At 55.0% G+C, this 12,666-nt stretch overlaps 3 protein-coding genes across 3 annotated transcripts; all 3 read right to left on the bottom strand.

The window, feature by feature from the left end:
* Nucleotides 1-5,641: 5,641 nt before the first annotated feature.
* On the bottom strand, nucleotides 5,642-6,202 carry ISF_04450 (Acyl-CoA N-acyltransferase; the record flags this gene model as incomplete). The annotated part of the gene is made up of 1 exon (XM_018848056.1): nucleotides 5,642-6,202. One exon carries the CDS (start codon nucleotides 6,200-6,202, stop codon nucleotides 5,642-5,644), a length of 561 nt encoding a protein of 186 aa, XP_018705012.1.
* A 619-nt stretch (nucleotides 6,203-6,821) lies between these two features.
* Nucleotides 6,822-8,014, bottom strand: ISF_04449 (NAD(P)-binding domain protein; the record flags this gene model as incomplete). Its single annotated transcript, XM_018848055.1, has 2 exons — nucleotides 6,822-7,862; nucleotides 7,955-8,014. 2 exons carry the CDS (start codon nucleotides 8,012-8,014, stop codon nucleotides 6,822-6,824), a joined length of 1,101 nt encoding a protein of 366 aa, XP_018705011.1.
* Nucleotides 8,015-9,795: 1,781 nt separating this feature from the next.
* On the bottom strand, nucleotides 9,796-12,364 carry ISF_04448 (hypothetical protein; the record flags this gene model as incomplete). The annotated part of the gene is made up of 5 exons (XM_018848054.1): nucleotides 9,796-10,897; nucleotides 10,947-11,355; nucleotides 11,407-11,945; nucleotides 12,000-12,086; nucleotides 12,324-12,364. The coding sequence occupies 5 exons, from the start codon at nucleotides 12,362-12,364 to the stop codon at nucleotides 9,796-9,798; spliced, it is 2,178 nt and encodes a 725-aa protein (XP_018705010.1).
* Between the last annotated feature and the right edge of the window lie 302 nt (nucleotides 12,365-12,666).

The following is a 12,666-nucleotide window of genomic DNA, read 5'->3' as shown; positions in this document are numbered from 1 at the left end:
AAAGTAGGGCTTGCGAGATGGCTCGTGGTGACGCATTCGTTCGATGGCGGCAGGGCGAATGAGAAGGCGTTTGACCAACTCGCTAGCCTACTACCTAAGAAAATTGTAGGTACGGGCTAACAGGTATAACCAAGGCGGGCGGCGGTTACGCAGTATAACAATAACAACAACAACAACAACAACAACAACAACAGTAGCTTCTTTTTTTCATTGTTCCTCGATGAAAAGCAGGCCACAATGATGAAAAACGCAAACACAAGGCGTCCTTTGCGTAAAAGATGGATGGAAGTAAAAAAGTGGCTTCCAAGATGGACCGACAGACACATGGCGAAAACTTGCGACGGGCCGCGTGAATTCCGCGTGCTGGAGGGGGTTCAACAAGCGGCCGCTTATAGACGGCCATACGGCCATGCCCAACTCGTCATACGGGGAGGAGGAGTAGGAGAAAGACAATCATTCTAGAAAAAGTACTTGTAACAAACTAGCCGGTCCACGTCAACGATGTGAATTTTTTTCTCCGGCAAGGGAGCGGTGAGATGGCGGCTAAATAGTTTGACCATTCGAAGTTCGAGACGAACAAGGCACGGACGGTTCCTCCCCCCCCGAACCAGAACACACGGACGTTTGGCTGTACGATGACAAGTTGGGCTGCACCATCATGACAATACATTACATGGTGGTGCGTCGATATGTGCAAGTGAGAGCGAGATAGAGAGATTTGTTACGGCAACTACTGTATGTAACTGTGCTGTAGTGTATGAGTGGTCCCCGAGAGGAAGGAGGGCGTGCGAAGCCTATCAACTATAAGTTTAGTGAAAAGTTGGCTGCAGCCCAACGGTCTGACGGCACTCCAGAAATGAGCTAGAACGTATGGCGTGCTTGGGGAAAACGGACGCCAGCGAAACGGAGGGACACTGGCAGTTGGTTACTGGGCAAGCCGGGGAGCAGGCTGTGGACGTCAAGGCGTGTTCTCGGCCTTGTTCCTTCTTCTCTCATCTTGCCAATCGACTCCTCAACTCACATGACGATTGAGTTGCCGAGAATACTACCTTGGAGACGACGTGAAGAAGGCATCGAAAGGCAAGGCAAAGATCGATTACAACCACACTTCGGGGACCAAAGAGCTGAGAAGATGGTGTGAAGGGCGTTGCAACACAGGCCACAATGTAGTGTGTAGGGTGGGCGAAAACGGTATAGCCTTGCCATCGGAACGCTTCGTATTATCGCGATGGGACATCGAATGGCCCTTTACCCAAACAAGCTTTGGTTTTTTTTTTCTCGCCCGGCCCATTAGCTATCAAAAATGCCTCTTGGTTGGCAAAGAGAGAAGGCGGTGACCTCCGCTGGCCAGTAATTTCAGCCTCCCCTCCATTCTGGCCTTCCATGGGCGGATTCGTTCGTCGCAAGCACGGGCTCAAAACAACGCTTTGCGCGGCTAAAATAAATCCAAGCAGAACTACACTAAACAGAGAACCTTGGCCGGCGAATTCCATGAGAAGAAGCCTGCTGCCTGCGCACTAACTAAAAAAAAGGTGGCTTGCCTCTGGCAGCCCCCCCCTCCCCATCTCTCCCCTGCGTGTTTTGGCAGCTGCTCATTATACCTTGTTTTACGTTGAGACGCTGGCTTCAATTTAGTAGTCGAAATGCTTGGCTCCCTTCTCCCCCTTCTTCCCCGCCGTTCCAGTCTGGTGTAACTAGCTTTTGGTTATTTTTGGTGACAGCGCGCGCGCGCGGCATCAACCAAGACCTCGGCCATGTCGCATGTATTATTGGATGAGGGGAATGCTTAAAATAATCACCAGCCAGATCGCCTAGAAGCTGAAAACAAAGGAAGGGTTGAAGTTGCCGGCCAACCAGCTGCCGGTCCAGCCCTCGAGTCTCCCCAAGTCCACCCCAACAACAAGCCACCACAAGAAAGTGATGACGCGCCAGAGCCAATTTCCAACGGTGGCCCAGTCCAGTCCCTTCTTCAAGGCTCGTCAGCCTTGTCAATATTGACCAGAAGGTTTTAGCGGCGCCGAGATCCTGCAAGTGGCTGCTTGTTCCTTGTCCGCGACCCCTCCCATGTACATGGAACGAACAAGAGGCAGGGCAAAAAAAAAAGAAAAACAAGCAACAAGTACGGCCGAAAGGCTGACGCTCTTTTGAGTTCCTCTCCTTGGGATCATCAGATGGGGATTTTTTTTCTGGTACGGGGGTCTCCTTGTACCTGTTTTTTTCGACCTCTCCATAACGATATCCCACACCAGCAACCCTGTCGGCCTTTGATTCGGGCACTGATTGGCGCTGGTCCTACTGCGGCCCTATTGCGATCCAATCTGCAGGCCCGGCAAGGCAGCGAAACATGCGCATTGTGGGCTGGACTGCTCATCCCGCCCCAGGAACAATCTTGATAGTTGGTGAAAGTACAGATTGGTAGGCAAGCGCACGAAAAGGAACACCGAGAGGGGGGAGAAGGGACAACCCACCAGCATAAACTGGCCGACGGAGGCAGCGGGTACGTGCCAAACATTGACCGCATGTACAGAGACGACACAAGCAGGTCGCAACCCACCACCCATCCGCCCGTCGCAACGACTGGTCTTGGACGGCGACTTATTACTTATCGAAAAAGAGGATTTTCGGCTTCTGGGCTGATTCCGGCGGCTTGCCGTGATTTCCACAAATTTCCAGCGTAGGAACGCCTAATATCTACACAGTTTGGTTGGCGCGGCTGCAAGTACAGATAGATCACAAGGGCAACATCCGACCGCAAAAGATACATCGCTGATGTCTTGGGGTACTTACTGGTACGGCAAGTGTCCCCGGCAAGACAGAAGTGGAGGGAGGGGGGGGTGCGCCCATTGAGCTTCCAGCCTGCATGGAACTTGTCCGCTTGCAACTTGGGAAGGGGTTTTAGAATGTTCGAAAGGTCTTCCATTTCTTCTAGACAGGGATCTCCCCTGCATTGCCCCCCCTCCCTGCCAGTGTCTGCCCCTCCTCTCTCTTCTTCAGTCAACGCCCCCCCCCCTGTCTTTCTCCTTGCTGCTCCATTCCACGTGGCAAGGGCAGATCGCGCCAAGGTCCAGACGACCGGGGCTCGCGGCGGCCACGCATCAACCTAGTGGGACAACTGAAAGTTTGGAAAACGAAGACATGAGAGGGTAAAAAAAAAAAGTGGCAGCAGAATATAGTGGTGGTTTGAGTGCCCAATGTAGGAAATTGCCAAGTTTTTACATTTGCTTTGACCATGAGCACTTTTCTTGACGTCTCAAGCCGGGCGACGTAGAGGTAGAGATCCGTCGGATCAGACGCAGTAAAAATACCGTGGTACGCAGGCGACGGGTATCCATAACGGTATACCCGATGTTTTGCGGCAACTGCCCATTTTGAGGTGTCTCACATCCAACTGCTCGGGCTGCTCGGACAGCCCTGATACAATTTTCTCTTTCTTCGTTTAACTAATTTCTGTCACGGATATTGCCAGTTTCAATTTCCCAGACCGGCCGTCCCGGAGGTTGCCAGTTCATCTGGTCTCGCGTGTAGCATTGCAACTAACTAACTAGTCGACCCGTCGGCCTTCGGGGCTTCCTTCGGTCAGGACGTTTGCCGTTTGCCGCGCACGCGACCAATCCCCAAGCCGTGATTATGATGATGGCATCCAAAAAAAGTGTCTGGAAGAGTCAGGGGGATATCGGGTCCCTTACCGTGTTGCAATTCTGCATTGCTCAACAATTGAACATCACATCGGGCTCCCACCTTTGCAGATCTTGGCATCGTGCTCATCTCCCGCTGTCATGACTCTTCATAGCTTATCTTCATTTTGCCTGCGGGCTCCTCTTTTGTACGATTTCGATCCTTCTGTCCTTCCTTTTTCGTTCTTCTTCCTGTCACTGCCCCGTTGGGCCGCGTGTGCACCCGGCCGCGTTCACCGTCCCACCGCGGAGGCGGAGCAACAACAAAGCAAACCCAAGCGAAAGCCCAGAGGGGGTGGTTGGTGAAGTGGGCATGAAGTAACTCCATCGCGACTTGAGTCGCGGACAAGCTTGATGGAGCAAAAAAAGACAATTTGATGGAGAAGGAAAAACTTCTGGGGCATCGTGAGGCCGTGAGAATGAATGAACCTCTGCGTCGCACAAGTTGCCCGACTGGCAAGGGGCGCATGGACGCGCCCGCTGGTAAGCGCCGCCACATGTATATGAAATGGCGTGGTATGTGTATGAATGTGTGCGTGTGTTGCTGCGCCTGACGATTTGCAGCATAAGCGAAGGCTCTTTTAGACTTTCGTTTCACGTAGATTAAGCGTCCAACTCACTGCGCAGCAAACTGTCGATGTTTCTCGTTGCCTGCAACCCCGTGCCCAAGCCTTCTCACCGAACCAAGCCCCCTCGTTTGGGTGTAAACACGGACCTATGAATAGCCAGAAAAGCGTCGATCGTAAACGTCCGATTTCCGCGTTAGTTCCGCCTACCCTCCGTCCACACCCCAGCGTGGGATGACAACGGCTGCATCACGTATTAAGGGGGGTTTATTACCGGGCCTCCTGCCCAACTGCTCCGCATCGAACATGCTTAAAAATCAAGTTTCGCGTTGGCAGATGGCCTGGTCGATTTTCCTCATCTCCGGTCACTAACGACTGGCATATCAAAAAAAAAAAGCCCAAAAGAACAGTGCCGCGTTTGGGTGGCCATAAAAGGCATCACCGCTGCTTCCGGCGGAGAAATACTCAATTATGACAACAGCAAGGGGGCCATGAAGCTCCTGTGGAACCAAAAGGGGGGAAGTGTGGTATCCGGCTGTCGCTGTCGATGACAGGATCAGGATCAGCTGTTTCGTTGATTTTCCTCCTTGTCTCAAAGCGTTTTGGCAGCACATCTGTCAGCCAAGCCCGTCCGTCCTTCAGAAGCCACGATCAAATCTGCCGTTGATACGGTGAACGGCCGTCGCCTGTGCCACGGGGTGCCACCCGAGCCCGGTCAGCCCTGCCGAGCCCGGGTGCCGATTCCCCCCCCCCATTCACCGTAGGGAGAAAGGTAGCATCTCCTCGTAGCGTCGTAAATAATCTGTTGTTCCGAGGAGGCCCAGGGGGGAGGGAGGGGTAACCAGTTGCCATGATGGTTCTCGTCTTATACCCAAGCGTCGTCACTCCATGAAGAAAGAGGTAGACATCATGCCATATGGCCCTGTATCTGTCCACCCGCCGTCTCCGCAGCGAGTCCACCTACCCAGTCTGCGACTCTAAAAGACGTCTTCGAGGCCCAGAAAATACTTAATGCCGTGCCCTACTTAATACCCCCGAGCTGTGCATCACTGTCAGGTGAGGCGCACGCACCATTGGGGGAATGCCAAGCCCAACCGTAACGGTCAGGCAGGGCAGGGCCCAGGGCCGTTCCAAGAAGAGAGGGTAGACTTGCCAGGCACATGCATATGCCGGTAGATGACGTGAAGATGTCAAGATATGCCAAGCCAAGTTGACACACACGGCCCTCCCAAACGACTTCGATGCAACATGCTGGTACATACGGAGGAGTAGAAGGAAATAGATGCCCTGTGGGTTCAAATTTGCCACCATTTTCTCATTTTCGTATCTCAGCGTCTGCACTTGTAAACTACCCTGTCTATAGCAGCAAGGTCCTTCCTTCCTTTCTGTCGCCCGCCCCATCTAGTTACCCTCTCCGCCGGGAAAAGAAGGTCTCGTCACGGGGCAAATAGCGGACATGTCCTCCCATCCGTATCCGACCTGCTCTAGGGCGGACCCGGCCACCGCCTCGGTCTTGCGCGCAAACTCCTTGCCCCCCATGTGCGCGTAGAACCCGCGCGAGCCGTCGTTCGCGGCGGCCACCCAAAGCATCGGCCGCTTCAGGCCGCCCGCCGCAAGCGACGCCGCTGCCGCCCGCATCAGCGCCCGGCCGAGCCCCTTACCCTGCGCCGCGCCGAGCACGTAGAGGAGGTGGATCTCCGCGTCGTACGGGGCGGCCTGCTGCGGCGGCGCCCCGGCCCCGGCGATGCCGCACGGCTCGCCGTCGACGAGGGCCACGAACACCGGGAAGGCGCTCGGGTCTTGGAGGTGCGTCTTCCAGCGCGCAGCTCGCTGGGTGATGTCGAGGGCGTCGAGGAAAGGCTGCGGCATGAGGCCGTGGTAAGTCTCCTGCCATGACTGGACGTGGATGCGTGCCACGTCGGCGGCGTCGGCGTGCGTGGCCCTGCGGATGACGACGCTCATTTCCAGGGTGATAATGTTTGCGAACGATCGGCTCAAAATTCGTTCACTTCGTGTGGTGATAATTGGAGATGAAATGCAGGCACCGCGGAGATGGATAGTGACTCAAATGCGGCTGAGGCTAGGTCAATACTGGTGAGGGAGTGACTCACCCTACATACGACTAGACTCAATGACGATCTCATTGCGGTGATACTTCTTCGGAAAGTGATGCTCACACTGAAGTCGATTTTACAATCGCATTCGAAAGGATTTATCGCTCGTGCCTGGCTTGTTCTGCGAATGACTCTGCAAATTGAAGAACAACCACACAATGATGTATCGTGAAGATGAATCGGCTCTGCATACAACAGTGCATGACCGCTTATAACATAGTTTTGTGATGCTAACTGGACCTTGGTGGGAGCAATGGCAAGTGGTTTGGCCGACTAGACACTGCAGGGTAACATGACGAACGCAGTTGTGGCTGTTGGCTTGAGAGAGATGTTGGCTCGACAGCTGAGCTGACAGAACGAGTCGTATTAAATCAGAAACACCTACAATTGCAAACCCTCATAACCCATCTATCGCAGTTCCCTTGTTTCGGCGTGGTCCTACCCTATCCTAGATACTCCCAACGCGCCTACTGAAACTCGTAGTCGAGCCACTTGCCGTCCTGCTCCGCACTTTGCAGCATCTTCTCGATAAACTCCAAGTCGGCCAGCGCCTCGCGCGCAGACTGCGCCGGGTGCGGCTTGCCGTCACGAATCCCCGCCGCCCATGCCGCCACCTCCTCCGGCACGCCGCTCGCCCTCTCAAACGTCCTCCTCACCGGCTCCCGCCCGCCAACCGCGACCGTGACCTCGCCGTCGCAAATCCTCACGCTGCCCCGCTCGTACGCCACGTCGAACTCGTACGCGGAGATGGTCGAGCCCACCGAGTGCTGGTACGTGCCCGTCGCGCCCCCGTGCGTCGTCACCAGCGCCGCGACGCTGTCCACCGGCGCGTGGTGCGGCCGGACCAGCGCCGTGCGCGCGCTGACCCGAGCCGGCCGCGCCTCCGCCTCCGCGTCCACGTCGGCGCCGGCGTCCCCCGTCGCGTCCGTCGATCGCAAGAGAAGCATGCGCGCGCCGGCCGCAAAGTGCACGCCGCCGTCGAGCAGGAATCCGCCCTGGAACGCCGGCGTCTTGCGCCACGCCGTCTTGTAGTACTTGCCGTCCTCGCCGACCATGTCGCTGACCCGCACCGCAAAGTGCGTCACCCGGCCCAGGTCCGCCCCGGCCAGCTGCTCCAGCGCGTACATGAAGCGCGGGAAGAAGCGCTGGTTCTCCGCGACCGAGAGCGTGGCACCGCGGACCGCGTCGCTCGCCGCAAACCCCATCAGGGCCCGCGCGGACGCCACGTCGGGCGCCAGTGGCTTCTCGGCCAGCACGTGCTTGCCGGCGGCCAGGGCGGCGCGGACGACGGCCGGCTGTGCGGGGATGGGCAGCGCGACGACGACGCCGGCGACGTCGTCGCGGGCGAGCAGGTCCGTGAGGGTCCGGCCTTCAGCGGCGGCGTCTTCGGCGTATAGCTCCGGTGCGTGGGCCGTGGCGGGGAGGAGCGCGGCCGCGGCCTGTGCGGACGCGAAGGAGCGCGAGAATATGGCCTTGAGGGAAAGAAGCTCGCAGTGAAGAACGGCGGGCTTTTTTTGTTGGAAATGACTTGGTTAGTATCGTGGCTGGATGCAAAGTCCCGGTGGTGGGGGGGGGCAAGCGAAGAGGGGGAGGGGCTTACAATGTGCTGCTCCTTGACAAAGATGCCGCTGCCGATGATGGCGACTCCGATCGGGGCCATGGTTGCGGCGATGATTGGGACGCAAGAAAAGAGTTGTAGGATGGAAAAGGACGCGGCGATTTGTCCGGACGGCCAAGTTTTCGTTGTTGGGGGTAGTTCACGACAAATGCGGGGAGGCTATCCGTGATCCCCCACCTTGCGACCAGCTTTTCGACAAACGGCGTACTTGCAAATGATGAAACAGCTATCTGTATACGTATCAGGTATGGTACGTGCAGAGACTCGTACAACCATCTTCGCATCGATATGACATGCGTAAACTCGCTTGACAGCCTAGCAATGCTACTTCCCTTCCCACCGTCACGTCCTCTTGTAATCCCGCCTGCCTTCATCGTTTCCCTTTAACACCGTCCAGTTCCCCTTATTTCCATGCCCCCCTTCGTCTGTACATGCTTCCGCCCACCTGCCAGCCCAAACCGTCGACACGCCATCACGATTCTTCAAACCGATACAGTTGCTCAATGCAAAGCCGCGTGCAGTCACGCCGGCGTCGCCCTTCCTCACGCAGCGCCCTCTCGCGGTGATCGACCGGCCGATCCGCCCTGACGAAGACGACACCAAGGCCATCGACGAAGAAGCGCGCGATTCTGGCTCGGACGCGCGGGGTCGGCGTGTTCGTCCCGTCATGGCGACGCCGAAGCCGGCCGCGCTTCACGGACATGACCCCGGCCATCTTCACACGGGCTATATTCGCTTTGTTCGTTGGATTCTCTCCCCTGCCACGGGACGTAAATCGAAAAGACCTCGCGTTGTTAGAGTAACTTGAACGAAGCAAACCGAAAAAATGCTGGGCATGTACTTGACTTCGACGGGAGGGACTGAAAAACCAGATAAAATGATAATGGCAGAGCAATGCCCCCGTGTTATCTATCACAACCTCCCTCACCAAAGCAAACAAAGTACACATCACGGCGCATAATGAAACCCCTGCAGTGCTGAGCATCCATCCTACGTGGAAGTGCATGCAGCTAAGCTGCACTATCCCCGCCGGTTCTCACCCAAAGCCAAGCTAACTGCCAACTTGAACAGTTAGAGGGAAGCTGTTGATGAGGGCCATTTCCAGCAATGACCATGGCAGCATACTTGAGTATGATGCTTTCGAACATCTCGAACCCGCAATTCCTGGCTGCCATCTTCTCTCACTTTCTGGACTTCCATCATCACTTGCCCAGTCCTTCTCATCCCACCCGGCCGCCCCCCGGCCTCCCCTCCATCGCATGTCGCCAGCGTGGCCTTGCATGAGCACCACATCATCCCATCCCCCAGCCCAACCCCATGCATTGGCCTGGCCATTCACCTCCCGCCTGCCTACGCCACATATTGCGTCGCCATTCACTGAATGGCTAAAAAGATCCAAGCCGTTAGAAGCTCTGCTCCACCAGCATCGCCTACGCAACGGGGCATCACGCACATTATCGCCGCGTGCCTATCGCTATCAACCTGGCAAATCAAGCTCACAAAGCAAGTGCTTTCGTGGTGGGATTGAATTATCGAGGCCAAAATAAAATCGTTAAATATTGTTGATAATTGTATAAGCGTAGCAGTCATCAGACATCATTGTTCAAGCCTGTAAATAGATTCGACGCACTTTGACCCTACCTATCCCAGCTGCTAGACGCCTGGCTTTTCCAAAGCCCCGATGAAAACAACCCAAAACATCGCCGGTATCCAGCGCCCAGTTCGTCATCGTGGTATCTTTGCCCCGTTTCCGCCAAGTAGAGAATACATATCGGTGAAAGAAAAATATGAACAAAATATTCAAAATGTGGGCAATCGCGATATTAAACAAGCTCGTCGGCGTCGTCCATGTCTTCTTCGATACCTTCCAGGAAATGATTGCCATCGTACTTGGCGATTGTCGGCAGATCTTCTTTTATCGGAAAGCCAAATTTAAGCACTCCGGCTTCACCGCCCATAATACCAGAAGGTGCGCTAGGGTGACCTTCTCGCAGCCACTGCTGCAGTTTCAAGGCAGCACGAGAAATCTCCATGCAAATATGCCAGTTGTCCAACCCAATTGACAAGAGGGCTACAACCATAAGCATCTTGGAAAATCGCGCGGGTGGTGTGTCATGTCCACTGGGAATCAGTCCAATCGTAATCCAGTGATATACGCCAAGAACTGTCTTCCATTGCGCCAGCGGTACCTCCCAAATATTGATCCAAATCTGTAGAAATTCGTTCGGGTCGCAAACGTGGCTAGTCGGCACGCGTGCCAAAATGGCGCGGCAGTAGATAAGTGCCACGTTGCGGATGACCCGGTACATGAGGTCCGGCCGCTGGGGAGTTGTATATTGGTCACTTCCGCTTCTGGCGGGCGACGTTTCTGGTGTCACAGCGTTCTCATCCTTCGGTGTGCTACCGTCAAAAACGCTGCTGGCATATGTATTCTCAGGCGATGACCCGTCCCATCGTGCACTCGTGCCAGTGGATGCTCTGTCGGCATTTGGATCGGCGTCTGTCAATGCTGGCTGCTGATTATGCGGTTGTGGTATCTGCTGAGTTCTCTGCTGACGCATTTGCAAGTCTTCCTGTTTCTGCTGCTGCTGATCGCCCCTCTTCGGTACATTCTCCGGAAGCATCGAAATGCGCTGATATGTCCATGCCGCCAGTTCGGCCACCTGTTGAAGCTGCTCCGCAGTTTGCTGTTCAGGGAGCTCCAAGACAAGCTTGAGAAGGTTTCGCATGTCATCAAGAATCTGGTTCGCATTCGGGTGTAGGTCGAGTGTGGATGCTGGGCTGGAGAACGGAGGCCAGTCCGACATGAACGGTGAGTTGAAGGATACCTGATAAGGCACCATGAATTCATCCTTAAACTCGAAACCTTCCTTATCGAACATGGATGTCGGGATTTCGTGAGCAAGAGCGATGGTGATGTCATCACTAGCCATGTGTTAGTGGTGCGCGTATTGTTTGCTTCGTCTTCTCTTACGTGATGACTGTCTTGGCAAGGAACCCTTGCATCCCTAGGGTTTGAAAGCCTCCCCGAATCTTAATCATCGATTTCAGGCCGAGCATGTGAGCCTGCATCTCCTCAGTCGTTCCCCAATACCACGAGTCAAGAACCATCTGCGCGGTGCCCATGATGACTTCGTCGCTGAGATTCTTGCCGACTTTGGCAATATGCTCGTTGATGAGCTTGTGTACAGCACTTTTGTGTGCCCACACAACCATTTTCGGTACCTGGCCAGTCTCATTCAAGAAGCAAGCTGATGTGTAGAGGATGATTTGAAGATTAAGCGGAGACTTAATGGAGAGGGGAACCCAATGCTTCATGAAGCGATTCGTTGGGTCCGGGGCGCCGTCTACCACTGCTTTGAATCGACAAAGTAGTTGCAAATCTATGCACAGTCAGTACCGCACGTGTTGGAAGGATTCCGCGAGGGACGCACAAATTCGAACCAGTTCAATGTTTAACTTGTTGAGGGTCATGGGCAAGTTATGGAGGTGGTCTTCATAGCTGCTGACTTGTAGCGGTGGCCTCGTGGCGCGCTCAGCCATGCGCAGCAGTGCCCTCGAGTCCAATGTGTATTCGTCCTTGACAATCTTGGTGGCAAAGTTGACGCGGACTTGGAGGATAGTCTTGAGCAGTGTTCGCATATTCTGAGGTTGCAAGAGTCCCGTCTCGTCCTTGACAATGATTTTGAATGGTTGCTCCTTGCCACCACCTCCACTGTTGCTTCTGGCATGGATGGTGCTTTCGTCGTCGTTTTCGTTGGCATCCGAACTTTTCAGAGCACGAGCCGAGTTCTGTCGTCTCGGAAACTTGACAGAGAAGCTTTGGGGGCCGTTCTTCTCAATTTGTTCGCGGGTCTCCCGTTCCAACTGTAGAATGGCATCCTGTAACTCGCTGACATCGAGATGAGAATAGGCTGGGCCCTCAACAACAACCTTGACATCGGTGGGCCGGATCCCTCCCTGACTAGATGATCTGGCAATGTGAAGGTAAGCACACGATTTACGGCATGGTATACACGACGTCGACCTACCTTCTCGTGGTGGTGGTTGTATATTCACATGTTGTTTGGGGAAACCTGCGCAAGCAATTCGTGCAAGGTTGGCCTTGAGAGCACTGTTCAAGGTCAGTACGGGCGCCATTAGCAACGTGAAGAGATCCGTAGTTAGGTTGCCAAGTAAGTGGCCATGATCTCGCCTGTCCGTGTTCTATTTAACAGCCTGCGCATCCGGGTACGCCCATACACCTGTACACGGCACGCGGGAGTGTAGACAATATAGACATTGCGCCTGAGTGCGACGGCCGTCACCGACGAGGGGGCGATATGAGCAAGGCTCCAGTTAGACAGCTTACCTTTTGCTTTCGGCGGCGGCACTCGGTACAAGACGTGGCATATCTAGCCTTTCCCTGGCCACGCTGGGACTGAGATCCCTGAGCTTGGGGATTGACAGGCATTGCGATAGATTCCGTACGCAAGAAGTCTAAATGGGGCACGAGGCCCGAGGAAGAAAGAGAGGGCGCTGGTAACGGGTTCGTATGGGAGGTGCACCGAGTCCGAGGCCGAGCGATAGATGGTGTGAGGGCCGGCCGGAAGAGTAGCGCGGTTGTTGCTCAGGTAAGAGGCTGGAGTGCTGAAACGACCAGTCCGCAGCGCGGCTAAGAGGTACTGTCTGGCGACAAATGGCAAGGAGCCCGG

This window comes from Cordyceps fumosorosea, assembly GCF_001636725.1.
Source record: "Cordyceps fumosorosea ARSEF 2679 chromosome Unknown scaffold_9, whole genome shotgun sequence".
Lineage (NCBI taxonomy): Eukaryota > Fungi > Ascomycota > Sordariomycetes > Hypocreales > Cordycipitaceae > Cordyceps > Cordyceps fumosorosea.
The sequence above is the reverse complement of the archived record's forward strand: the minus strand, read 5'-3'. Positions and strand labels throughout refer to the sequence as shown.